At 39.8% G+C, this 24,661-nt stretch overlaps 2 protein-coding genes across 8 annotated transcripts in view; one reads left to right on the top strand and one right to left on the bottom strand.

Annotated features, from left to right (window-relative positions):
• trpm6 (transient receptor potential cation channel, subfamily M, member 6) overlaps positions 1-3,042 on the top strand; it is a 21,569-nt gene extending 18,527 nt beyond the window's left edge. For all 6 annotated transcript variants that reach the window (XM_067520178.1, XM_067520175.1, XM_067520174.1 and 3 more), the window contains 9 exons: positions 16-41; positions 152-202; positions 386-451; positions 577-875; positions 1,056-1,138; positions 1,227-1,432; positions 1,597-1,648; positions 1,797-1,909; positions 2,604-3,042. In XM_067520178.1, the coding sequence (XP_067376279.1) occupies positions 16-41; positions 152-202; positions 386-451; positions 577-875; positions 1,056-1,138; positions 1,227-1,432; positions 1,597-1,648; positions 1,797-1,909; positions 2,604-2,698 (991 nt within the window). In that variant the 3' untranslated portion in view covers positions 2,699-3,042. The remainder of the gene's footprint in view (positions 1-15; positions 42-151; positions 203-385; positions 452-576; positions 876-1,055; positions 1,139-1,226; positions 1,433-1,596; positions 1,649-1,796; positions 1,910-2,603) is intronic.
• rorb (RAR-related orphan receptor B) lies at positions 3,033-24,661 on the bottom strand. Of its 2 annotated transcripts, none has more exons than XM_067520185.1 (10): positions 24,282-24,661; positions 10,467-10,552; positions 10,220-10,361; positions 9,558-9,989; positions 9,011-9,132; positions 8,568-8,700; positions 8,313-8,420; positions 8,069-8,179; positions 7,815-7,927; positions 3,033-7,613 (listed from the first exon to the last, which is right to left on the bottom strand). In XM_067520185.1, the coding sequence occupies exons 1-10, from the start codon at positions 24,286-24,288 to the stop codon at positions 7,449-7,451; spliced, it is 1,419 nt and encodes a 472-aa protein (XP_067376286.1). In that variant the 5' UTR covers positions 24,289-24,661; the 3' UTR covers positions 3,033-7,448. The 2 variants fall into 2 exon arrangements, with proteins under 2 accessions (XP_067376286.1, XP_067376285.1); XM_067520184.1 differs by lacking the exon at positions 24,282-24,661 and adding an exon at positions 17,443-17,712.

Genomic DNA, 24,661 nt, shown 5'->3' with positions numbered 1-24,661 from the left:
GTCTACCTTTTGCAGTTTACAGAGTGGCCTTTCCCCTGAAGGTATCTAAAAAAACAGTTTCTATGAATTCCACTGAAATATGATTTTATAGTTTGTTTCTGCATAATATTGAGGTTTGTATTGTAATTTCTCTTTATTATGTTTGCTGCAGCCAAGAGTTCCTCATTCCAGTCCACTGACAATTTGTATTCATACTATTCAGGTATGAAGATATATGCCAAAATCAGGATCTGTCAACATTCTTATGGCACTATGTACAAAAAGCTTTTGCTCTTGCACCTAGAATTACCTATGGTCCATCTTTCTTTATGGGATTTAATGAATAATTATAGTTGTATTTTAGCTCCTATTTATTTTTGACCAGGTTCTCTTTGTGTGTTAATAGCTATGGAGAGAAACAATCTGATGAGACTGGCTCATACGATCCCTTTCACTCCTGTTTCAATTTTGGGTAATGTTTTGGTTTTGTGTCCCTGTCATCTTATATTCTTGTTGTTTTTTATGTGTTGATTTTTGTTTTTTTTTTTGTTTTTTTTGTTTCTGTGAACTTAATTTAGTTTTTTACATTCTCTACAGGGGGTGAAGAGGTCAGCATCTACTCTCTGGTGGAAGTGCCCTGTGATGCTGACCCTGAAGGCAGCACAGTCTCCTCCTGGTCTTCACGAGGCCTGTCTGCAATGCTACAACCCCTCTTTAGTGAAGAGGGCTCTCTAGATGGAGGTCTCCGGCTGGGCTGTAGGGTGCTATGTACGTGGGCAGAACAGGATGTACTCCGACCAGGTCTGGTTTATGTGGTCAAAGCTTTCCGGCCAGAGGTGGTTCATGTCTGGCAAAGGTACTTCCCTGGTAGCACTGCACTGCAGCTGTGTTTAAGGGTAAGTGTAGCAATATAGGAAATTAATCATCACTTGTATCACGCTTTGAAAAAAAAAGCATCTGCTAAATGTAAATGTAAATTTGAATTGCTGTTAAATACATTTTTACAGCTTAAAATCTCTACAGTTTTTTTTCTTATATAGTTTTAACTATGAGTAATCTGTTTGACATTGTTGAAGGAAATCCAACAGCAGAGGGCAGCTCAGAAGATGATGCAAATATTCAATCAGGTCAAACCTGATGATATGCACCACTCACCAAGGTGAGTATTTTTTCTCTTGCATATACTGTAAGTCTGTGTATGTCTGTGTGTGCCTGTGCATATCATAATTTTGCTTGTTATCCACCAGATTTCTAGATGTATCATTGGTTCTCTGGCATTCAAATGGTCAGTGGCTGACTATTGAGAGAAACATGTCTGGTGACTTCAGAAAGTACAACAACAACACAGGAGAAGAGATCACCCCCTGCTGTTCGCTAGAAGAAATGCTTCTCGCGTTCTCCCACTGGACCTATGAGTATTCAGGCAGGGAACTCCTAGTGCTTGATATACAAGGTAGACCCTTCTGCTGTGTGTGTTTGTGGCTAAACGCAGAGATAAATGATTGACCATGCCCAATATACCCAAAATGGATTTAAATGTATACGTGAGATGTTAAGTATGTATCCGTATTTATGTTTTTGTTCTTTAGTTCTATTTAGTTGTTGTTTTCTTAACAGGAGTAGGAGAGCAGCTGACTGATCCCACAGTCATTATGGCAGATGATCAAAGGTACAGCAATAACATCTCCAAAGCATATCTACATTGTTAATGCCATATGATCGGATAGATAAATGTGGTTCATTAACATAATTACGTTTAAACCTTTAAATTTTCTCAAATATGTATTAAAAAACATTTTTCTTTGATCCTTTTGAAGTTGTAGCAGGGGTGAGATGCTTTTTGGTCCTGATAACCTTGGAGATACTGCCATCAGTGCTTTTCTGCAGAAACACTCTTGCGGCATCTGTTGTCAAAGACTGGGCTTAAAAGGTCAGAGATTGCGTTCATTCTGGATTTGCGTGTGTGTGCGTGTGCATGGATTAGCATTGACATAGGGTTTTATCTTTTAGTATGTGTGTTTTTCTTTGTGCACTTGTGTATATGTATGTATTCCTATGTCACGTCTGTGTCGTCACTCAAGGGGGCAAACACTGGTTCTGAGATAAATCCCAAACAACTTCAAATAAAGATGGCACACACCAACAGCCAGCTAATTAAACCACGAGTGTTAGTTTATTTCTCTAACAACAGTAGTGTTTGAGGTATGGGGGTGGGCCTTGGTTTGTGTGTTGTGCTGCACGGCCTTTGATTACGTATTAATCATGTCTTTGTGTTGTTGATGTGCTGCTGAGACATTAGCTTTGATTAGCTATTAATTAACGTCTCTGGGTAGACATGATACCGGCATCTAGAGGATAACTACTCGGAAAAACACTGTGCTCAAAAACAAACAAGCCCGGCAAACAAACACAAACATTCATACACAGTTGTTTTGATATTTCAAAGGTGCATTGTGTTTCCTCTTCCTCTTCTTGTGTCTTCTCCAAGATTTCGCCAACAAATCAAACCAAATTATTTATGTTGAAAGCGTGGACTTCCTCCCAGGCCTGTCAGTATTCTCTTTCTTGTGGTAATGACTGTGTTGTTGGAGCGACATGTCACAGCTGATGTTTCTGTTGTTCAGATTTAAGGAAGCGTCTGGACATGTGCGAGAGCAGTGGTGAGGCAGAGCCAGCATCGGGAAAAGAAGAACAAGAGCAAGATGAAAGCATGGTTTGACCTTTGACCCAGAAGTAAGGAAATAAAAGAAACATGCACGTTTACCAACATTTGTGCCTAGACGTGGCTGAACAAATGCTTATATGAATGCTCTCACAACATGTCTTGTTTACCTGCATCAGCCGTGCTTCCTTTGCAATAGAAACAGGACAATAGAATGACTTCTCAATATGATCAGTCTATGACTGTTGATTTAAATATTTAGTTATTGGAATTTCTTGTACATATTTTGATGATGAGACAATAACTGTTATTAATGTTATTAAATAATTACAAACATTATTTACAAATTATGTAAAAATGTGTATGTGTGACACAGAAAAAGAGGCAGAAATGCACCCATAAAATTCCTTTTATTTTTTTTCTCCCGACAACAAAAAGTCTACAAAAGCGATAAAATATAGAATTTAACAAAAATCACTTCAGACCTTCACATTGTATTTACATCTCAAAGGAGGACTCACTAAGGGCCCTGCATAGCTCTAAACCTCAAACCCAGTGTGATTCATGTGGCTGGCTCTTTAATGCAAATGATTGCACACAAGCTTTCATTCTCGTAAGAAAATGAAAACTGTACAGTAGAGATTGTGGCTTTATAGTAAAATTCAGAGTCCAGCAGAGTGCCCGCTCATGAATGAAAAAAAACAACCTAAATGTAAAAACAGTTTGTCAGTGTACTCAAATACACATTTTCTGTGGAGTTCCCCTTTTTTGATTCCCTTCTCAAGTAAACTCAAAACAGTAAAGCATCTACGCCCAACTTGGCCAATCCTTTCACTCTTGACTAGCTATGGCACTTTGAAAATGAAAGAAAAGACATTTTTATGTGTTTTTTATTTGTTTCTTTTTTTAGTCCTGTGTAAAAGAGGTTCTGTAGCCAAAGTACCTTAAGATTTTGGTTACAGTTTGCTACATTTTGTTTTATTTGCTTTTGCTGGGACGCAAAGACATTCTAAAAATAAATTAACAGTTTTAAACACTACTCCAATTGCACGCATATGTAATGCATCAAGAATGTTTACAAAGCATTGGTAGAGCAAACATCATTTCACTCTCTTACACACACAGACACACACACATTTTCTCTAAAAAGGGAGAAGAAGGTTTAAGGTGGAGTGTATTTCTCTAAGTATAGGAAATACCTTTCAAACCGAGTGTACTAAAAATGTCTGCGCAATTTGTCTGAGCCATCACATGGAATGATGGCAAGTTTTTGTTGTGCGCACTGTAATATCAGTCTGTGTTGATGGAGTAGTAAAGGTGTGTGATTTTTTTTCTGCCCATCACACTGAACAGACTACTCCATAACATTCAGAAAAAAATTACCCATCCCACAGGTTGAGGGCCTCTGATCCGTTTCTCAGTTCAGACTGGGCCGTTCACTGACTGCTTTTATCAGCTCACACATTCAGAAGTTTAGTAAAAAAGCAGTTAAATCCAACACCAAATGCTTAGTTAGTTGTGTATAAATAAGAGCATTTTATTTAAAAATTCTTTCAGCTAATGAAAAAATTTGCTTTGAACTGACTGAATTGATGAGGATTATGCCCTGAACCCACTGCCCACCCAGCCAATAACCCCTCCCACGCCGCCCACAATATCATAAGAAGAGAAAACACAAATAAGCCCCAAATGTTTCATTGCAATGAAACGTCATGCAAATAGAACAGAACAACAATAGGCTAATAGTAATAGAAGAATATTAGTCATAATAAGAACAATAATAATAGTAAATAGTAATAAAATAAAAAAAATCTTACAATTCAAACATGACAGTAGTAATGCCTCCAGTTCTTATTGCTACAGTATCTTACTTACAGTGTTGAGTTGCCGCTTGTTGTTGCCAGCACATCCCCTCTCACAACCCCATCCCACCCTCTGATTCACAGTCTAACAAGGGAAAATAAAAAAATCACACATAAACCTAATATTCAGAGTTGGAATTCACTGTCCCAAGGATGTTATAATGGTGCTTTATTCACAGCTTACTAAATGGACTTTATTCACTGTCCCAAAAGCAGCAAAATAAGCAGTAAACATGAGTTTACAGTGGTGACAAACGCACACTGACATACAATATAAGTATATATCTCTCTATATATTTTGTTTTCATCTTGTGCTACATAACAATGCTTGTCATCTGGGCGGCCCTAAAGCTATTTGGACAGTGAATTCATGCTCTATACACACATACCCACAGACACACATTTATCAAAGCCTTGTCTGGGCAGATTCCATTGTTGACATACACTTGTGGCGGTGTATGCCATTTTTATCCTAAAAAGTTATTCTTTTATAGTTAATTTATTGTAGATTTTAAAAAATATTAAACCCTCTTTTAATGCAAAGTCAGAAAAAGAGCTGCTCCCTGAGAGATTCTGGGTAGTGCATCGAGCCTTATTGAGCGAATGATTGTCTCAAAGAGTCACTGGCCTCTGATCCGGGTTTGGGTCAGGGGTCGAAGGGAGGGTTTTGGGGTTTAGAGGAACCTGTGAATGGATCACTGACAGCATGGAGCAGATTGATGAGCAAATCATGTTTAGCAGTGATGCTCTTTCCCCTTGCTGTCGGCAATGTTTTGTTGACCCCATGGAAGGATGGAAGTGTTAATTGTTTAATTGTAGTTGATTTTAATAATTGCACAACTACTCTGTCTGTGTCCATGCCTATAGAAACTTAGAGAGTTGGCCACTGTGCAGAGAACATTTGCAAACAACAGACAACCTAACAATAAATTTCCACTTTTAGTGCATAGACAGCACCAGATCAGAGTATAGTAGTGTAAATGCTGTCTTAGATAGACAATTTTGTCAAAGACATACTTTTTTAACAAACTAAAAGTAATATCTGCTGATCCTAAGTTGTCACAGGTGAATAAAAACAATACATACAGAGAAACTAGTGGCTGAATGCAGAACTGAACAAACCTCTGAAGAATATTTGACCATGATGATTTTCCAAATGGTTCCTTCACCACAAGATTGTGAAGGGATTACCATGACATGTCCAGATAGAATAATTGCTCAGTAAAACCAGTGTGACTCAGACAGTAACCAATGCAAATCAATGTAACAATAATGAAAACAAAAAAACAAAAATTACAATGTGTAAGGGCTAATGATAATAAGCAAAACATGATTGTCTATCACAACTTCCTGCTGAAATCATTATAATCTGTGTAACATTGCAACTTTAATAGGTATTGACGATCATTGGTAAACAATCAGCATTTTTCACATCTTTCAGTCAGTGCTCTGTCCTGTGTCCTAATGCCAGGTTATATCGTTTCACATTGTGTCACACACTGTAGAGTCTGAGGTGTAATGTGAACCATCTGTGGAGATGATATTTAGGCATAATTTATAATGAAGAGTCAAATATAGTGCAATCTAGTTAGAACTGCTACCCTGTTTTTTACAGCTAAAGATAGGAAAGGAGAGAAGTAAGATCAGAAATCAGAAAGGCAATGTGAAAGTTATTGCTCTTTTGAAAATGAAAAGTCCTTAATATTCATAGTCCAGAGTGATTGTCATCCATGGACTGGATTGTGCAAATAATGATTTGAGGGTCAGGGTGTACAGCACTTGTACAGGTCTTTAAAGATTCGAAACTTGTTAGATAAATTGAACTATGTCTTGATTTTGTGATTTATTCATTTTTGGTGGAAAGTGTCTATCTGCCGAAATCTCACATCAATGACCTAATACATAAGAATTAAGTGGGAGGTGGAGGGGAATTTTGGGAAAAGACGGACCTATTGTGAGGTCCTAGTTTCTGATTGGCTGTTTCTGGGTGATTGTTTAAAAGCAGTCCACCTTCTATTGGACATAATTATTGCAGCAAGAAAAAAGGTTAATAGGATGGCAATCTGCCAGATTATTTTTGTTGCAAAATAGAATATTTATCTACATATCTTCACCTTGAAAAGTAGTTGCCATTATTTACTTTTTAAAATCCTTCATATGCTCTCTTTACATTTCTAGGATGCAGTGCTTGCTTTACATATGAACAAAATCCAGACAAGGCTTCTATAATATCATCAAACCCAAATCAATTCCTGGTTTTTACCAAGTATTCTTTTACAATTCTCAACTTTACAAATTCTGTACACAAGAAACTATCAAGTGAAATAAAAACACATAGACAAGGTATAGCCAGCCGCAGCGGACTGCTGTATATTTAAATTAGGACTAACTTATTTTAAACGAACAAGAAGTAATACTGGAATCCGCTCTGCACTAGAAGAATATCTACAATCAGCTTCTCTAAATCCATAATTCCTTCCCCCATCCAGCTGTTTCATCTTAACAATTCCTTCATCTGAAAAAAATAAAAAATAAAAAGAATTAAAATGAAAACAAATTAACTTACCCATTTTTAAAAAGACTGAGAGCTTAAAATTGTTCCTAGATGTTTTAAAGTCTGTACATTTCTTGTCAGTCAGTCAGTTCAGAAGTTAGGATTTGCCCCCACTTGGGTTGTGGCTTGGGGTCGTGTTTCATTTATATATACATTCTTCAGACTGTATCGGTGAACAGGATGGGTTAAGTGCTGGACATTCCTAGTATTGTTGGCGGTAACTGTAAGTTTCTGACAGTCAACTCATCACCCTCAAACTGGGGGGAGCTCTGGAATAACTGGTTGCCAGTGTGATGACATAATTGACACAGCCGCTGTCATCTGACGGAGCTGCGGTCGTAGATTCTTGGTCATCTGGTGGCGCCATTTGTTGTAGTGGGACCACAGGCAGTCACTTGGGCATGGTCATGGCAGAGTTGGGGTCAGGGTTGAAGAGTTCTTTGTAGAGTGGAGGGAAGAGTACATTTACTGTCTCTGGGTGGAGCTGCTGGAAGGCTTGGAGCTCTTCGGTATGGAGAGTGCACAGGGCTGACAGTGTTGGGATTCGGCTGATCAACTGCCAGACAAGAGGAGAGAGAGTCAAGAAAAAATAATTTTATAGTGACAAACTACAAACAAGGATAAAGTTGAAGTTTTTCACATTGCTCCACCTGTCCTTAAGGCCAGAGAGGTTGCTGTTTTGTTCTTTTAGCTTATGGATTTATGTTCTTTAAGGCTTTCCTGATGTGATTTATCTCAGTGCAAAGGCTTGGCTTACCTTAGCCAGGGCATCTTCATCCATGTGGTTCTTCTGCATGATGTGCTGCAGGGCAAAGTAGATCTTTTCCTGGAGCTTCTGGACTTTCCGAGGTTCCATCAGCCAGGGGCGATCTGAGAAGAAGGAATGGTTGATTTTAATGCTGTCGGTCATTATGCAGACAGGCTAACTATCTTGTTCTGCTGACTGTTACATTCCTTGGTTCAGTTGATAGCAGTACAAGCAAGTCCACATTGATTGGGATGTGCACTGACCTGTGGAAATTAGTACAGCTGCTGAGAATAGAGCAATCTCCTCCTCTGTAAGCTGCAGTGAACACATACTCTTGGCAAAGTCAAACACCGCACTCACTAAGTCATCACAACCTTGAAGAAAAACAGAGAAAAGGACAGAGAAGGGCAGACAAAAAGAGAAAGACTTTCAGTACATGCTTTCTAGTCATGTTTGTGCTGATGAGCAAAAATACCTCATTGGGTAAATGTTTTGGTAATGTTTTACCTAGAGCTTTGAACATCTGCATGCCTCCATACTTCCCTTCGAAGAGCACAGTGTTGTTGAGAGGGTTGAATGCTCTGCACATCCGAACTAAGACTACCTCCAAACAACCTGGAAAAACCAGGTACAGAGCTTTGTTTAGACTGTAAGTGATATACTGAGGAAAAGGCATAAGAAAAATGTTTGCACTGCTCAACATTGCTTGGCCTGTAACAAGACATAGGCATTATCATAATGTTGTCAGTCCAACTGACTCACCTGACTTGAGCAGGAGGATCTGGTCATTCTGGCACAATTCCATGAACCCTGAGATACGCTTGGCGAACTCCACCACATACTGGATTGCATGGGTGATCTGAATGGCACATTGCTGCCACAGCACGTCCCGGGGCTAAAACCAAACACACTCAGTTTAGGCTATGTTCTACACATATGCAACACTTATGTCTGTAAATGACACTAAATAGTAAACAGTTGCTATGACTGATAATATCTGAATAAATACAGATTTCATGGTAAGGGAGGGAGAAAGTGATAATAATAAACCTTCACATGGTTATAATGAAAAATAATTATGGCACATTGATGGCCAATAAAGCACTGAACAGAGGTACAAGGTATAACAAAGTTATACTCTTGTTTGTAAGTAAGTATAGTTATAAAAAGCCAGAAGGGCAGAATCTGTACAAAGTGAAACCTGCCTTGCTCTGGTACATCTTGACCTCTTCGTAGGAGTGTGTCTGCCAGGCAAGCTGCTGTAGCTCCTCTGTTGTGTACTGACATGTCTCCAAGTGGGACTTGATAATATTCTGAGCAATGCGGTCTGCAAGAGGAAATTATATGTTTATTCATTTATTCTTTTCCATATAACACATTTATTCATTCATTTACATTTCACACTGTGGTACAGTCTATGGTATGTGTAGGACAAGCACATACAGTAAGTATGCTGCATATTATTCTGTAGATGCTGTGATCCTAACATGTTGAAAATTTAGAGGAAGAGACCTAATTGACATAAATCTTAACTTATGCTAACAGTCTGGCTTTACATGCACTCTGTCACCTAGCTGTGCTAGTGTAAGCCTTTATGATCTCCTCTTCTTCTCTCAGATTAGCGCTCTGTCTCACGCTCTCTTCCTGTACTGCTTTATGGGTAACTGTTAATTTTCCACGTGGATAGTTCAGGTAAGTTGTAAATGACGAACGGCTGTACTGTGTCTGTCTTTCAAATGAATCAACAATTACCCAGCTCTCCAATGCTGACATTATTGGGTCCCAGCTGACTGTCTTGGTAGCCTCCGTAACTGAACAGGTTGGGCACAGGCGTCAGGTCATATACCGGCTCCTGCTTAATGTGCTTCATGCCTGACATGTCCAAACCTGACTGGTCTGGAGATAACTGGGTCGAATCCATCCCATAGTAGCTCCCTGGGACTCCGGCTTCATTACCATGGCCACCTTTGGGCAGCTCAATGACATGACCATTGGCATAGGTGCCCCCAATCTCATGGTTAAGGGTGGATAGTCCGTTGGTTAGGCTGGATGAGTAAACACGAGCCAGAGCTTCTGCTTCCCCTGTCTGCTGCTGCCGCTGTTCCTGCAGTCGTGCCTGGTGCTTCTGGACCTCTGCATACAGACTGTCACGTTGCTTCTTCGACATGCGGCCAAACTTAACAGCTATATGTGGAGATATTATGAAATAGACAGACACAATTGTAAATCTTACCACAATCTATCAGCCCTTCTGAAGAACAGTGAGAAACAGAGGAATTAAATCTGAAGTGTGAAAACCATCATGTTAAAATCAGAACAAGGGAAAGCAGAAACATAATGTGACCTTCACTTCTCATGCAAATGTGCAGTAATCTTTTGTGTATAGATTCTAATGTGGGTATACTGGACCTCACCATCTCTGGACATTCCTAGGGCGAGGCATTTCTGCAGGCGGCAGTGTTGGCAACGATTGCGGTTTGTTCTGTCAATGAGGCAGTTCCTCTGGCGGGGGCAGGAGTAAGATGCGTTGTTCTGCTGGCTCCGTCTGAAGAAACCCTGGTTACATGTCAACGTGTCAATGAGCATGAATTCAGACTTCAGTTTAGTACAACACATAACCTGTTTGATGAATCACAAACAAGCAAATGAAACAAGGCTCACCTTACATCCCTCACACGTAATAACTCCATAGTGGATACCTGAAGATTTGTCTCCGCAGATTTTGCATGGTATGACTTCGATTTGGGCTGTAAACAAAAGCAGAAGACATAAAATATATTATATAACACATTTGGGACAGGATATATATTTTTATAGAATTTCCCAGGTCTGACACCTGATTTTAGTGACTTCACAACCTTAGTTGGTGGTCTTACTTGAGGTTAAAAAACATGGTCAGCTGTAAGACCTGATTAAAGTTGTGATGTTTTCACAAGGGCACAGTGACATCTGGTCATCTTTCTGTATATCTGTGTAGGAGTTTTTCTAATAACTGGGATATTGAGGACAGCGTATGTGCCCAGACCCACATGCAAACACGTTCACACACACACACACACACACACACATAAATGAAAGAATACTCCTAACTGCGTGTGTGTGTGTTCTCTGTGTTATGTTTGGAGGAGAGACCCCTGCAGCTTTGAAAGGTTGACCATAATGAGAAGGGAGGTTGCATCAGCAAAGGAATACACTTTCTCTCCTACACTGACACTCACACACTTTAGGGATCCTTAATCTACAAATGCACTAATTTGACTACTTTTTATTTGTGTTGAAATTTTACTCACTGTGTATTGGGAGGTCCATGTACAGTCACAACCAAAGACACACAATATGAACAACAAAGTATTTCAGTGTAACACACAGAAGCACCTGTCACTAGTGTCTTTGAACTTATAATCCATTATAGATGGCAAGAGAAAGCCGCAGTTCCTGTTATGAGATATGAGATGAATGTAGAGATAGGCAGGTATGTCTGCTGAGATGGCATACTCTCTATAAAGAGATTATACAGCTGGTCTAATCCTAAATTATTTCCCGACGAGCTGTTTCCCTCCTCTAAGGAGCACTGGCTTAGCCACAGCTGAAACAGCCATTCACATGTATTGTAATCTCTTTGCATGGTCCAACCTGTGTGAAATTCTTTATAAACGCTATGTGGCAATGTCACCAAGCCAACAGAATACACTTTTTCTCTGGTTTGTATTCCATGTTTGCATCAACTCTTAAATACTAATGTAAAATATTACTAAAATTCAACTTTATGTGTGCATGCTGAAATATGTTTGTATGAGTTTTATGTGGATATTTTTGTGCATTTGAGCAACACTTTGTTGTATAAAGTGTGTAAAGTGTGTGTATGTTGTACAGGTTTATATTGTAGCTATATGTGTAGACTGAAGGTCTGTGGGGAATGCCTGTCCAGGGTATGTAATTGGATAATCCTTTATGAGGATCAATGGAGACTGTTCTGTCAGTGTAAGCGATTGAACAAGTACAGACACTTACTGCTGTCTATACATTTTATGATCTACATGCACCTCTGTAGGTTGGGCTGCCTCCCAGTCAAAAGTGACTTGTCCTTGCCCTTGTTTTTACTCTTGATCATTAATTCTCACTTTTCTACCTGCCCTCTAGTGGGCACTTGGAGCCACACAATATTCTACGACCAAAAAACTGACCTTCAGCCATGACCCTAAACTATGCACAGACCTGTTGCATTATGCGTTATCTTTACATTTGTCATTAAAGATGGCAAGATGATAATATATTTCAATTTATACTATAAATATACTATAATACAAATTATACTTCAAACCCAACAATAGATTATTGTTTCAGCTCATCTCATGCTGTGAGTGCTTGGGTGGCTCAAGACTTGACCCATTTCCACTCAGTCTTGGCCAACTGGTTCCAAACTGGGTCATAGCAGAGCACTGGACTGGGACGATACACACATTGCACATACACAGAGCTGTCAATGAAAGTGTCCCGTAACACACTATTTATAGTCTGTAAAACAGGTCAGTTATACCCGGGACATGGCTGTTATCAAAGGACCACATATGAGCAGTAAACAGAAAACAGGACAACAATCAGCCCAACTTTGTATCTGCTTTATCCTTAGCTCTTCACACACTTCTTACTTTTTACTGTGGGTATTTTTTTAAGTCCAACTTTAATCACAAACTTTTATTAAAAAATGTAAACATGGCAAATCAGTCTCTGTGGGCTTAGAGTAGCTGAATGTGTTCAGCCCACACCTGCTGCTTCTCCAGTGTGGATATGCATAGTTATCATTTCTTTTGACTTTTAGGAAAAATCTATTTACATTTTCCTACCTTAAAGGAGTGTGTTTACTTTTTCTCTCCAGTGATTACAGTATACTGTAAGCTCTGTGGGATTGTACTCTTCTGTGTATCACATAATTATGCCCAAAGGAGCATGGGTGTGTGGGCATGTGCATTGTTTTAGTGTGTCTTTCAGAGAAGGTTTGAGTGAGCATTTCACATGTAAAATCGGAATATATATAGAAAATGTGTACAAGTGTTTGTGAATATGTGTGTGGGTGTGTGCATTGTTAAGTGTGTGTGTGCATGTTGTGCTCACTGCCAGCGGGGACTGTCAGGTAGGATATAGGGAGACGGTCATGACAGTATTGCTGTTGCCAGGGTGACCACCCACTCGTTGCACTCGTCTGGCTGTCACAAAGATGATGTGCTAGGCTGTCACACTGACTTAAAGGAAGTGATGTCATCGATGTGTGACGGCAACTCACAGTTCATCCTGTCGTCCTCCCTCAGCAGCAGCAGCTTTGTGAATTGTTTGCCAAAGGACTCCCACTTCCACATCCAGTCAACAATAGACACTGGCTGGCTTCTTTTATTTTAGCTGCAGTGCTGGATTATATGAATTATATGAATATATGAATTAGGATGTGATATCTGCTGGCTGATTAGAAGAGGCTGTGTTCCTATTGTTTTTCAACTTTGGATTTATGGTTTTGGGGTATTTGCATTGCAAGCCTGCAGCTTCATAGTAGTAGAAGTGACTTTCTAAAATACTGTAGAACTTTAGAGAAAGGAGTAATGCAGCTAATTTCCTAACCTTTCTTTAACAGATGTTAATTTCCAAAGTCTTAGTGGGAAAAAAAGCCACTTGTTTCTGTTTTTTGGAATTGTTTTTCCTCCGAGCTACATCTTTCATAGAGGTGGGCGGGACATCTTTTTAACCTGAGTCTCAGCTGAGTCACTGAAAACATCCTCAGCCAGTGAGAGTGCGGGTGTTATCCTGAGGTTATTATATAAGAGCAAGAGTGCAATGCTGGCGATTCCTCGGCTAAGTGGAGAATCCGGCCTGCACAATATTTTGAGAGAAGAAGATAAAGAAAACTAACTGCACATGGATTTCATACTGAACAAAGCAAATGTAGTTGTTGTAGTGTGCAAAACACTGCTGAGCATTAGCACACGTGTATGTGATTGGCTGTGAGGGTTGTTTGCACCGGCACGTGCATGATGATAATTGATTTTTAATGAAGTGAGGATCTCCTGTGTATTTCCTGGGTGGGCCCTCTCTCTAAATAGAGTCCTAATTATCTATATTGCACTGCAGAATTAAAAAAAATAATAAAATAGAAAAAAAGGCTGTAGCCTAGCACCAGCACTTTGCAATACTTTATCTAAAGCACATAATTAGGTAACACACAGAGTGGCAGAGAGTTCCTCACCATTGCAAATAGATAGAATCACAAGTAAAGTTATAAAGACAGCTCACTACATTTGTACTGAGAATGTAACAGCAAATTAAGGCCACTAGGTGTTGCTGTACATGTTTAGTTTCCATGTGTGTGTGTGTGTGTGTATGTGTGTGTTTGAAAAGAGGCAGACTGGACATGCATGTTTCATTCATTGAGCCTGTGGGTGGGTTTACAACATACAAACAAAAAAATACAGACATACACACACACAATTTTACACAGTTACAGTAGCAGAGTGAGAATGTTGCATCTTAGTGCTTTAGTATCAGAGCACATGGAACAGTTGCAATCGCTTTCTTCCATAACTTTTGCCAGCGTAAAGCACTTCAGACATGCAAACATAACTCCTATTGTATTCCCAGGGGTTGATTCGTAGGGGATGAATGTGGGTGGTATCTCCACTTCATTAAAAATATGCATAGCTTCTTCCCAGTTAACTAGATATCTTTTGGGAAAATGAAGGAGATCAGCACTTTACCCCTCACCCCTCCTTGTTAAATCTCTACAACTGTGGTGCTGGTCTTAGAAGTCTATATACTGTGAATTATGCTATGATTGTTTGCCATCCACTCCACTTCGGTCTGTTTGAGTTTTTCATTTGTTTCTGAGTGTTGCTCCTCACGGTAAGTGGCTGTGTGACTGGGAAATCATTTCAGTTTTTGTATTTCATGATCTATTTCCATCTCTCTGCGTCTTCCTTGTCTCATAGAACTTAGAGAAGAACAAGATTTTTTTTCTCTATCAATGATGAAAAACACTGAGAAAACTTTTGGTGGTGTGAACGCTGAGTGGATTAACACACACAGCTGGGAATAGCTAGTAAAGCAGTGCTGCTTGGTATATCTCCCCTGTGTTTCTTGTCATGTTTGCACATCGTATTGCTCCATTAAAATCAATGCAACACTGCCACTGCATATGGCTCTGGTAACAGTGTTGTGCTGAGATCCGTCATACTTTTCTCTCTTTCCTGACGCTTTTTTAATCTCTGAAAAATCTAAAGAAGATATTGAAGAGTGGTGGGCTATCTGAATTAATACATTTTGCATTTCACTTCCATGTGTTTCCCATACTATACAATCTCCTTACTTTTTTCTCTTTGTGTCTCAGACAGTAATGTACAGCATTTAACCTTAATGACATTGCCTGGGAGGCCTGATGGCTTTAGGGTTTAAGGCAATGACCATGTAATCAAAGAAATTCCCAGTCTGAGTCCGGTTAGGGGTCTTTCCTTTCCTCTCTTTGCTGTCTCTATTGTCCACTAATGGCATTAAATGACCTCAATTAGAAAGTCCCCGCCATCCCTGTATCGATCGCGAAGTCTTTGTGTTGTGTGATTACATATGTTCTTTAAAATATTGAAAAATATAAATGCTTTTCATTTAATTTTCTGTATAAACACTTTTTTGATTTAACAAGTGTAGCCCAACCTTTCAAATCTAAAAACTAAAAAGCAGCGTTGTCAAATAAAAAACAGACTAAAATACGTAAAACTAAAATAATTTAAATCAATAGGTGTGTGAACGACTACAAATCTGACCCATTTCCATCTTTTATAATTGATGCCATCGTTTGGTACTCGATGACCAAACATATTCAAGGTCCCAGGTTGTTATGTATTTTACCTTGGATTCCCTGCTAAGTAATTTGTCAAGGATTAAACGACGTTTACTTATTATATTTACAAACAGCATGTAAAGACCAGTAGAATGATTAGTCAATGAGTCAAAAATAAATTTGCAACTATTCTAAGCATAACTTGCAGTTATTACCTGGCTCCAGTTGTGTAAATTTTCCTGTTTTTCTCTGGTTTATCTTTTCAGAGATTTGGACTGACAGAAAAACGAACAAAATATTGAACCAAAAACCTTTAACCCAAAGAACAGTGAAATGTTTCCATTTTTTCCTTACTTTTTAGAGAGCAAATGCTGAATCATTTAATTGAGAAAATAACCTGTAGTTGAAGGCATAAATAGCAGCAGTAAATGTAAAAACTGGAGATCATTGTCCCAGACTCAAGACACCTAGACTAATTAACATTACATTAGATGACCCAGTCATGTACTGTCTTTGCACAGTGGGTTGTGACGTTTGTTACAGCAATAATCATAATGCCATGCAGCAGGCCCATCTCCCCTCCCCCATCTTTATCTTTCACTGTCAAACATATCATTGTCCATGCACTCACACAGATAGTTCCAGTGTTCCTGGATGAACATAAAGTACACGTTACTACCTCCAACCTCCGCTTTTCCCATCAGTCTGTTGTCATCCCCCCCCATCCCCACTACTCTGCCAACGTACACACACACGGACGTACCAACAGTAAGAAAAATAGTTGCTCTCGCCCTCCCCCCATGCTGTATGTCATAGGGCACAAGCTTGTCCAGCTTGCCATGCAGCCCCAAAGCACTCTGGGTAATTGCTCAGATAGCCGGTCTGGGATCAGCTGCGGTTTGCTCATAGAATCGTGTGCCGCGGCATGATTGGATGCCACGGAGAGGGAACAGAAGGGGGCCACTGGCTGTCATCCAGTGCATCGATTCACATGCACAGACACACACGCTCACAGAGACATGTTAAGGCAGACAGAGGCACACATTCAGACATGCTTGAGCGCATACATTACTGCAAACTGCCTTTGAAAAAGTACACTTTACAGTATGATTTCTATGCTTGCCCCCACCTCTACTCCAAACACACAGCCAGACAGATGCACACAAAGACAGACAGATGCACACACACACACACACACACACACAGTCTCCCACCCAGAGGAGCATGTGTCCTCAGATGGATAAGAGGAGAAGGAGGCGTGGGAAATAATCCACAGGGTAAACCCAACCCTTGCCTGAACACACACACACACACACACATAAAAATATATACAAAAACACAATCTGCCCATCTGCCTCGTCAGATCTGCCTCTCATGGTCACTGTACACACTCGCTCACACTCCAACGCCCTAAGTGACCTATAGAACCCTGATGGCCTTTTGAACTTTCCTTAAGGACTGAACAAGTGCATCAGAGTGGAAGAAACAAGTCCAAGTGTGAGAGGGCTGCATCTGGTCATTACCATCCTGAAATCAGCTGTCAACATCCAATCAGATGTTAAGGGCACACTCGCTGAAGCAAACATGCGCACACATGCAGCGTGCTTTGAACTCTCTCATATATTTCTTTCCCTCACTCACACCTTTACCATAAAGTTAGCAGACGTGCATGAGTGCACAATGAGCTGTCAAAACAATGAGTGGCTCATTGTGTTTTTTTTTTTTTTTTTTTGTGCAGATGAAAGGAAATCAGTGCAGAAAAAATATCTTTATATTCACAATATGTCACACACACAAACACACACACACACACACACTGACTGAAATTCTCTTGCTTCATTCCTGAGGTGCGAAGAGGAAAGAAAACATTTTGTTGGCTTGGACCATGTTCTCATCCTCCCTCAACCTCTTGCTCCTCCTCTCATGGTATTTCTCTTGAGCCTAATTGTAGATGACAGTGTGTGTGTCTTTGAGGGGGAAGGGAGAGAAAAAGGTGGTTATCCCAGTGTAGAGAGAGAAATAGAATGAAAGGGACATCCAAGGAAAGACAGACAAATAAATTGCTCTCAGTTCTTACGTAAGGTGTCGAGAAATGTCCCTCATTTTTTGTCAGACTCACAAGCCTTTTTTGTGGTAGCCACGGGTCAGACAGATATACTCGGGGGGGGGGGGGGGGGAAGAAATGACAACATAAAGGCTTGAACAAGCTTTAAAGCAATAAATAAGTCGGCGGCACGTTGTGTGAACAGCAAACTGAATTAAATCACTTTGAGAAGCAACAACATTATGTACCGTACAGTCATTAGTTGCATGTGCATGAAAAAACTTCATTAGGTACTTTTGGCTTTATGTAATAAGTTATTTCATTTTAATCTATAGTTAGTTGCTTATGGTAAAGATAAACATTTTGATAAAAAGCATATGACTAATGGTATAGAAAGATGCAAAGGTTAGCTCCAACTAAAAATATTGTTATTAATGCACCAAGAACAATCTAATATATTAGTACCCGTGATATAATGTGAAAGGAAACACTGTGCCTTATATTTACTACACTTTTCATTTACATAGACATGGTTTATTACAATATTACTACCTAGTTATTTATTTGTATTTCAGCCAATTATCTATCTACATGTTATGTTCCTGCAAGCAGTTTGTAAAGTAATGAGTATTATTTATACACTGTGGTATTACTTGTATGTAAAATAATTTATTTTACACCTTTCAAGAGCAGGTAATATATCTCTCTCAGCCTAATGGGATGTCTCCTTGAAAGTGAACATGAGCATATAAATTAGTTCCTATTTGAGTTTATATGTGTTTGAAAAGAGGTTTGAATGTATGTGTGCATTTCATCTTGTCAATTTAAGCCAGTGTGGGTGTACATGTGTGTGTGTGTGTGTGAGTGAATGTGTGTGTCCTCTTCCAGAGATAGCCGCTAATAGCTCGCCTCCGGCAACAATTTAACTCAGCCTAACAAGGTTCTCCCCAAAGTGGCCCCAGGGGCATCTCTCACAGAGGCAAATTGATCACAAAAAGATCACAACGCTCAGCTCGGCTCGACCGAGCCTTCTCTGTTCTTCACCTGCTCTGTTTCCTTCTCTCTCCCCCTCTTTCTCTCTCTAGTGAGATGATTTAACAGAATGTGTTATGGTGAACTCTAAATCTGAGAGAGCAAGAGCAGCAGTAGTCTTGGTTTTATAATTGCATTCTTTTAGTGAATGGCAGGAGATTTCTTGTCTACTCTGGACACACAAATGGAGCACACACACAAGGTTAAGGGATGTAGCTCAGGATTTGGACACAGTGAGAGAGAGCGAGGGGTGTGGAGAGACAGAAAGATAGACCTAATAAGAGTCTCTTCAATGAGATTACAAGCACTAAAACAGGCTAATCTTTGTCATTAAGAAAGATGCCGCAGTAGGCTAAATCATATTATTGGCTTATTCTTGCTAGTGTGTCTTTGCACCTGTAGGCACTAATAGGTATTTAGAAAATGGAGAAATAATAGCTAATGTGGATCCAGTACGCAGATTTTTTTAATGTGGGAAGGCAAACACTACTTTCCTTATGCAAAGGTACTCACAGCTTTTTCCCTGCGACATTTCTTTTTCTTTAATAGGATCATTTAATCTATATGATTATATCATGCAGAGATACTCCTACATTATATGGACTGATCTGCTTTGAGTTTTAGCTAAAGTCTAATAGCTGGTTTGCAAATGTGGACTTTGGATACTCAATATTATGACTGCTGGCGTTATTCATTGCTAAGGGCTACTACAGTGTGGAAGTGTAATGTGAGGACAAGGTAGTTTGTGTCTGTGTGATTCTGTGTGTGTGTGACTCTGTGTGTGTGTGTGTGCGTGTGTGTGTGTGTGTGTGTGCGTGTGTGTCATTGTGCATACAAGTAAATACAGAGTGCTTCACTCATCCTCCTCTCTATTATCCCTCACTGTTTCTTTTGCTCAAGCAAATGCACAACACAAACATGCACTATTATATAACTCTTAAGTCTCTCTCACTTGCTCACTTGTCATATCTCACTCATTCATTCCCTTTGTTTACTGCATCTCCTGTTTTAACTTGCCATTTATTCATTCCACTGATTCTTTGACATGAATACTGTTAAAACCCGAGAAATGCAGGCATGGTCTGAGATTGGACTATATCTCACACCACATAACCTGATGGATTATGAGACAGCAGAAGGAATTCCTGCTCTTGAGAATGAGCATATTTTCTATGAAAGCTCCCCTTCAATTATATCTTTGGTTTCTGCATTGAATAAGCCCACTCACCCTCCTTCCTCGATTTTTACTTCAATATAAATCGGAAGTAAATGTGAACATTGAATATCATTGTGCCTCCATTGAGACATGCTGCCTTTATGGATGAGTAAAACTGACAAAACAGAAGGAGCTGTCAGAGGACTCTATGACTTTAAGGCAGATTTAGAGTTTAGGAGTGGTTCAGGCTGAAATCCCTCCCGGCTAAGATAAAGTGGAGACACAAATCGAAAGCGTGCCGTATAGCCCACGCTTTGTGTGTATAAAGATTAAAGAGGAAGAGGGAAGAAAGAAAATGTTCGCCTAGACTTTCCCAGACAGCCACAGAGGAATAAAACCAACATGGAGTTCATGCTGAGCACATGCTAAACAAACACAGGCTATGATAGCGGCTCAGTGGGACCACAGAAGTGCCATCCAAGTCACACATACCACACAGCGTGGTGTAATGTTTTGGAGGGACAGGTTATAAAAACGGTCAGGCAGACATGTTGAAGGTGAAGACTGTTGGTATCTGAAGACAGGTGTACAACTGCAGGAAGTTTGTCCTGACTGAAATCTTGTGTGCACTGCAACAACACTCTGACGGTACCTCAGTCAGTAGGGCTGTGTTGAGGGATTAACAGTGTGGTCTGCATGGGCTTGTGGTAATCTCTCCTCTCTTCTTACATAACACTGGGCCATTAGTCAGCACAAACTCACAATAAACAACACAATCAGCCACGTCGAGCTTGACAACAGACCACACATGCCCTGATAATGCCGCAAACCAGAGATTCAGTCAGGCCAGGTGCCCACTATTGTGTGCACTAAGTGATTTCACTGCAACAATGGAAAACAGTGATTTGATGGCGCTGACCTGCTGTTTCTGAATGAAGCTGGTGCCGCTCGTTTCTTGATGTGCTCCTCTATTAGAAGTCATTTTTGATAATATAGGTGCTTCATACACTTGCTAATATTTTTACTATTATTTTTTTCTTTTACCCCCTATTTAGCATTTGCAAGCTTTGTCGCTTTTAACATACTATAATGTTACTGTGATATTTTAAATAGGTAAAAATCTTGTTATTTTTGATCCATTTGCACCTGTATTGGTGTCCATAGGAGGAGTTAGTTGTTGATTGATACTTACATACAAATTACAGCAAATCAAGCTCAAAATAAATATTGATAATCCCAGACTAACAAAAAAAAAACCTACAGATGTTTAACATTTATGGTAAAGTACAGCCACTGAAGTTATGTGCCATAGATTTATTTAAACAGACAAGTTCAGTTGGCTTTGACTAAAATTGATCCTGGGATGCTGTAGAATCAGACAAATCAATGCTTGCGCAACCGTCCACAGCAAAGCAGGATGGGACTAATTCTATTGGCATGAGGCCGTCATGCATATTGTAGCTGTTTTTTTGTGTGTTTTTTTTTTCAGTGATATTTTCTGCCTATATTTTGTGTTATTTGGTGAGATTATACTGTATTAATAGTGTTAAAGTTTTTACTAGTTCCTTTCCTCTCGTTTTAACACCACTTTTCGCCACTTAACTTGTTCATTGCTGTATTATACTCTCCTAGTCTCTTTCATCCTGTCCTTTCCCATAGTGAAGGGGAATGGGATATTGTGCTTGACACATATCACAAACACAAGATTTTAAATGGTGTTGTAATCCCCTCCTCCCCTGTTGCTCCCTCTGTCGCTGAACTCTTTGACCTGTCTGACCTGAGTGCCATCCCATCCATGTGGTGTAAAAGCTTAGGCCAACCCACAGCGTACACATGCACAGGCAAATTGTGACTCATGGAAGAATCAATATGACAATAAAGAAACTACTGACGTACAGAATATAGTCTAAAATGTCAATTTATGTTTGTGGGGATTTGAGGAAGTTTATGTTTCTATCTGTTTGGTTGTATTTAGCAGATTTCCTTAGCCTTTGTTTGTATTGGTCACAAGAAAATTTTACATTTAGTGGGAGCATGTTGAGGAGATTGAATAACCCTGATATTTCTAGCAAAATAAGACCAATTGACATATAATTATAGTGATTATTATTATTGTTGTCTATTTTGGGTTGTTTACTATATGGGGATTATTTCTTGAAAATACAGTTTTGCTATGAACAAAACTTTGTGCTACATAAAAATATAATGCTACCATTACTGATTATAATTTATTAGACAACTTCCTTCATGAGTTTTAGAGGAACAGCATTCACAGTGCAGCCTCATCACACTACAGTTGAAAATACAGAAATAATTATCCTGTTTACAACATCATACATAACATTAAGCCATTGGCATAATGCTTGTTTTTCTGAGATGCAGAAATGGTCCTTATGATATGATTCTATCTGGTATTTCTCTGGTTTTTACTGTCCAGGCAGCGGAGTGACATCATCTTTGGTCTGGGCTTCAGGAGTTGTGGCTATTGTTAAATCATAATTGCCATGGTTCATGAGGGGCCTCTATTTTTTATAACCTTGTGGTTGTGAGCACATTTCTATGTAAGGGCAGCCGAGACTCCACACACACACAGACACACACACAGGTTGAGAGTGGGGGCCATTCAGCCCACACTGATTTAATTCTATCTGACAAAACCCTTTGGGGCGTGCAGAGGGAGAGAGGAAGATGGAGAGAGAGAGAGTGAGAAAGAGAGAGAGTAACATGGAGAAAGAGGGGTGAGAGAGATGCTTCAGGGGCCTCTTCTGCCAACCACGGCTATAAAGTGAAAGCAGGAGCTTTTCGTCCACCCCTCTAAAGCTTCCCATGCACGAGAGTGGTCGCAAGGCCCATTTAAATGTGGATAAAATACAAGGTGCATGACAGTGGAGTTTGTCATGGGTTAAGAGAATGGAGAGAGAGAGAGGTGGAGAGTGTTTGACCTTCTCATGTTCTTTCTTGCCCAAGGTTTGATGACCTGAAGTTGAGGTAGCAAACAGCTTTATATGAAATTTAGACACACAGACAGATAGACAGATATACAGATAGATAGATAGATAGACTTATCAAGTAGTAAAAACTTGATTCAAGTTAATTAACACATGAAATCCAGATTCAGTTATTTCTGTTTAATAATGATATTATTAATTAGAGTTGAATAATAGGATAGCACTTCCTAATTATTTATAGTCTTTCATACATTTAATCGCAACATGGCCATGGCCCAATGTAAAAACTTAGCAAAGGTGTCTTTCGTTCTCTCTTTCTTTTTTCTTTTTTATTCTTTCAGTAAATGTAGACCGCATTATTTTTGTCAACATATTATTTTTCTCCGAATAATTGTGCCTTTTTTTTTTACGTTTAATGTGAAGTTTCTCCCATAATTCTCCCATAATTTCTCTTTATTCTCTGCTCCAGCTTCATGTGGGGGCATCGAGATAGCCTTGTGAATTACGAGAGGAGGGTTCAGCCGGTTAAATACTGTTAAATTAGAGTTCAAGATCATCCAGTTGAACGACTGTTGTAACTCCACGTCAGCGACACTTGCACAACATCAAGAAGAGTAAATAAAAACAAATTGAAAGTGCTGAGCGGATAATAATTCGTTTAAATAATAAATCAATGGTATTTGACTTATAATGACAAAATGCAAATAAAACACCGGAGATGAGATCGAAAATTAGTATTTTCTTATTTCAAGGGAATTTAAACACAACTACAAAAAAGAAAGAGCTGCGTTAACGTGTGTGTGTGTGTGTGTGTGTGTGTGTGTGTGTGTGTGTGTGTGTGTGTGTGTGTGTGTGTGTGTGAGAGAGAGAGAGAGAGAGAGAGAAAGAAGGGAAGAGAGAGAATGTGAGTCTGTCTGCAGGACGACACTGAGGTTGAATTTCAACATCCCCAGCGCGGTGCAGGGCGTTATGGAAATGGGTTAGTGGAGCGCGTGAAAAGTAGCATCCTTGAAACATTTAATAAAGAAAAAAGTTTCTGTACATCTTCTGATCTGATCCCGCTTGCCAATTTTCGCTGTTGTAGAGTTGAGATCAAATGATTAAAACTTTAGTTTATTGTGATGCGGTACTTTGAATTTCCAATCATTGACTCCTACGACTTCAGGCATGAATTTGATTAACTGTAGGCCTGTTCCTCACACAAAAACACACACTTATTCTCAACACACACACGACACACGCAAGGAGGTCTATATAAACTTTGATGCATGTGAGTTTTGCAGAAATACAACCACACCCCAGTTCGGTTGCAAAAAAGTAACAAACGCAGCTTTGCAGCTAAGCCCCTCTAGAATAAACTTTCAAGCCCAAATCTGGGATAAAGCCTTTCGTACTGTGTGTGTGTGTGAATGAGTGTGTGTTTATTGGGATGAAGCTTGGAGAAAGTGCGGCGGTGTTTGGAGCAGTGGGATGGTCTTACCTCGCATGGTGTTGGCGTTGCTGGAGCTGGTGCTGAGGCTCGCTTCCCAAAGCAGCAGTCATGAAGAAACAAACACAAACACTTAAAAGGGGGTGGGGTGCGCGGGGGGAAAGATCCTCAGTTAAAAATAAAAACAATAACGAAAAGAGTGTAGATGGTCTGCGTCGACGTCCACTGGCTGCCCTGAGTGGAGGCGTCTCTGCGCTAAAAGCATCCCAGACCGGGGCGCAGACACGGGGCTGAGGTTGGTCGGTGCTTCGGTCGTTGCGCTCTGGTCGTACGGTCGCTTTTCTCATGACATCTGCGCTCTCACCTCTACGGGAGGGTTTCACTGTTTTCTGCGGGCTGAAGGAGGGAATTGCGTATAGGAGAGGCTTTAC

This window comes from Channa argus, chromosome 11 (assembly GCF_033026475.1).
Source record: "Channa argus isolate prfri chromosome 11, Channa argus male v1.0, whole genome shotgun sequence".
NCBI lineage: Eukaryota > Metazoa > Chordata > Actinopteri > Anabantiformes > Channidae > Channa > Channa argus.
This window is presented reverse-complemented; position numbering and strand designations above follow the sequence as displayed.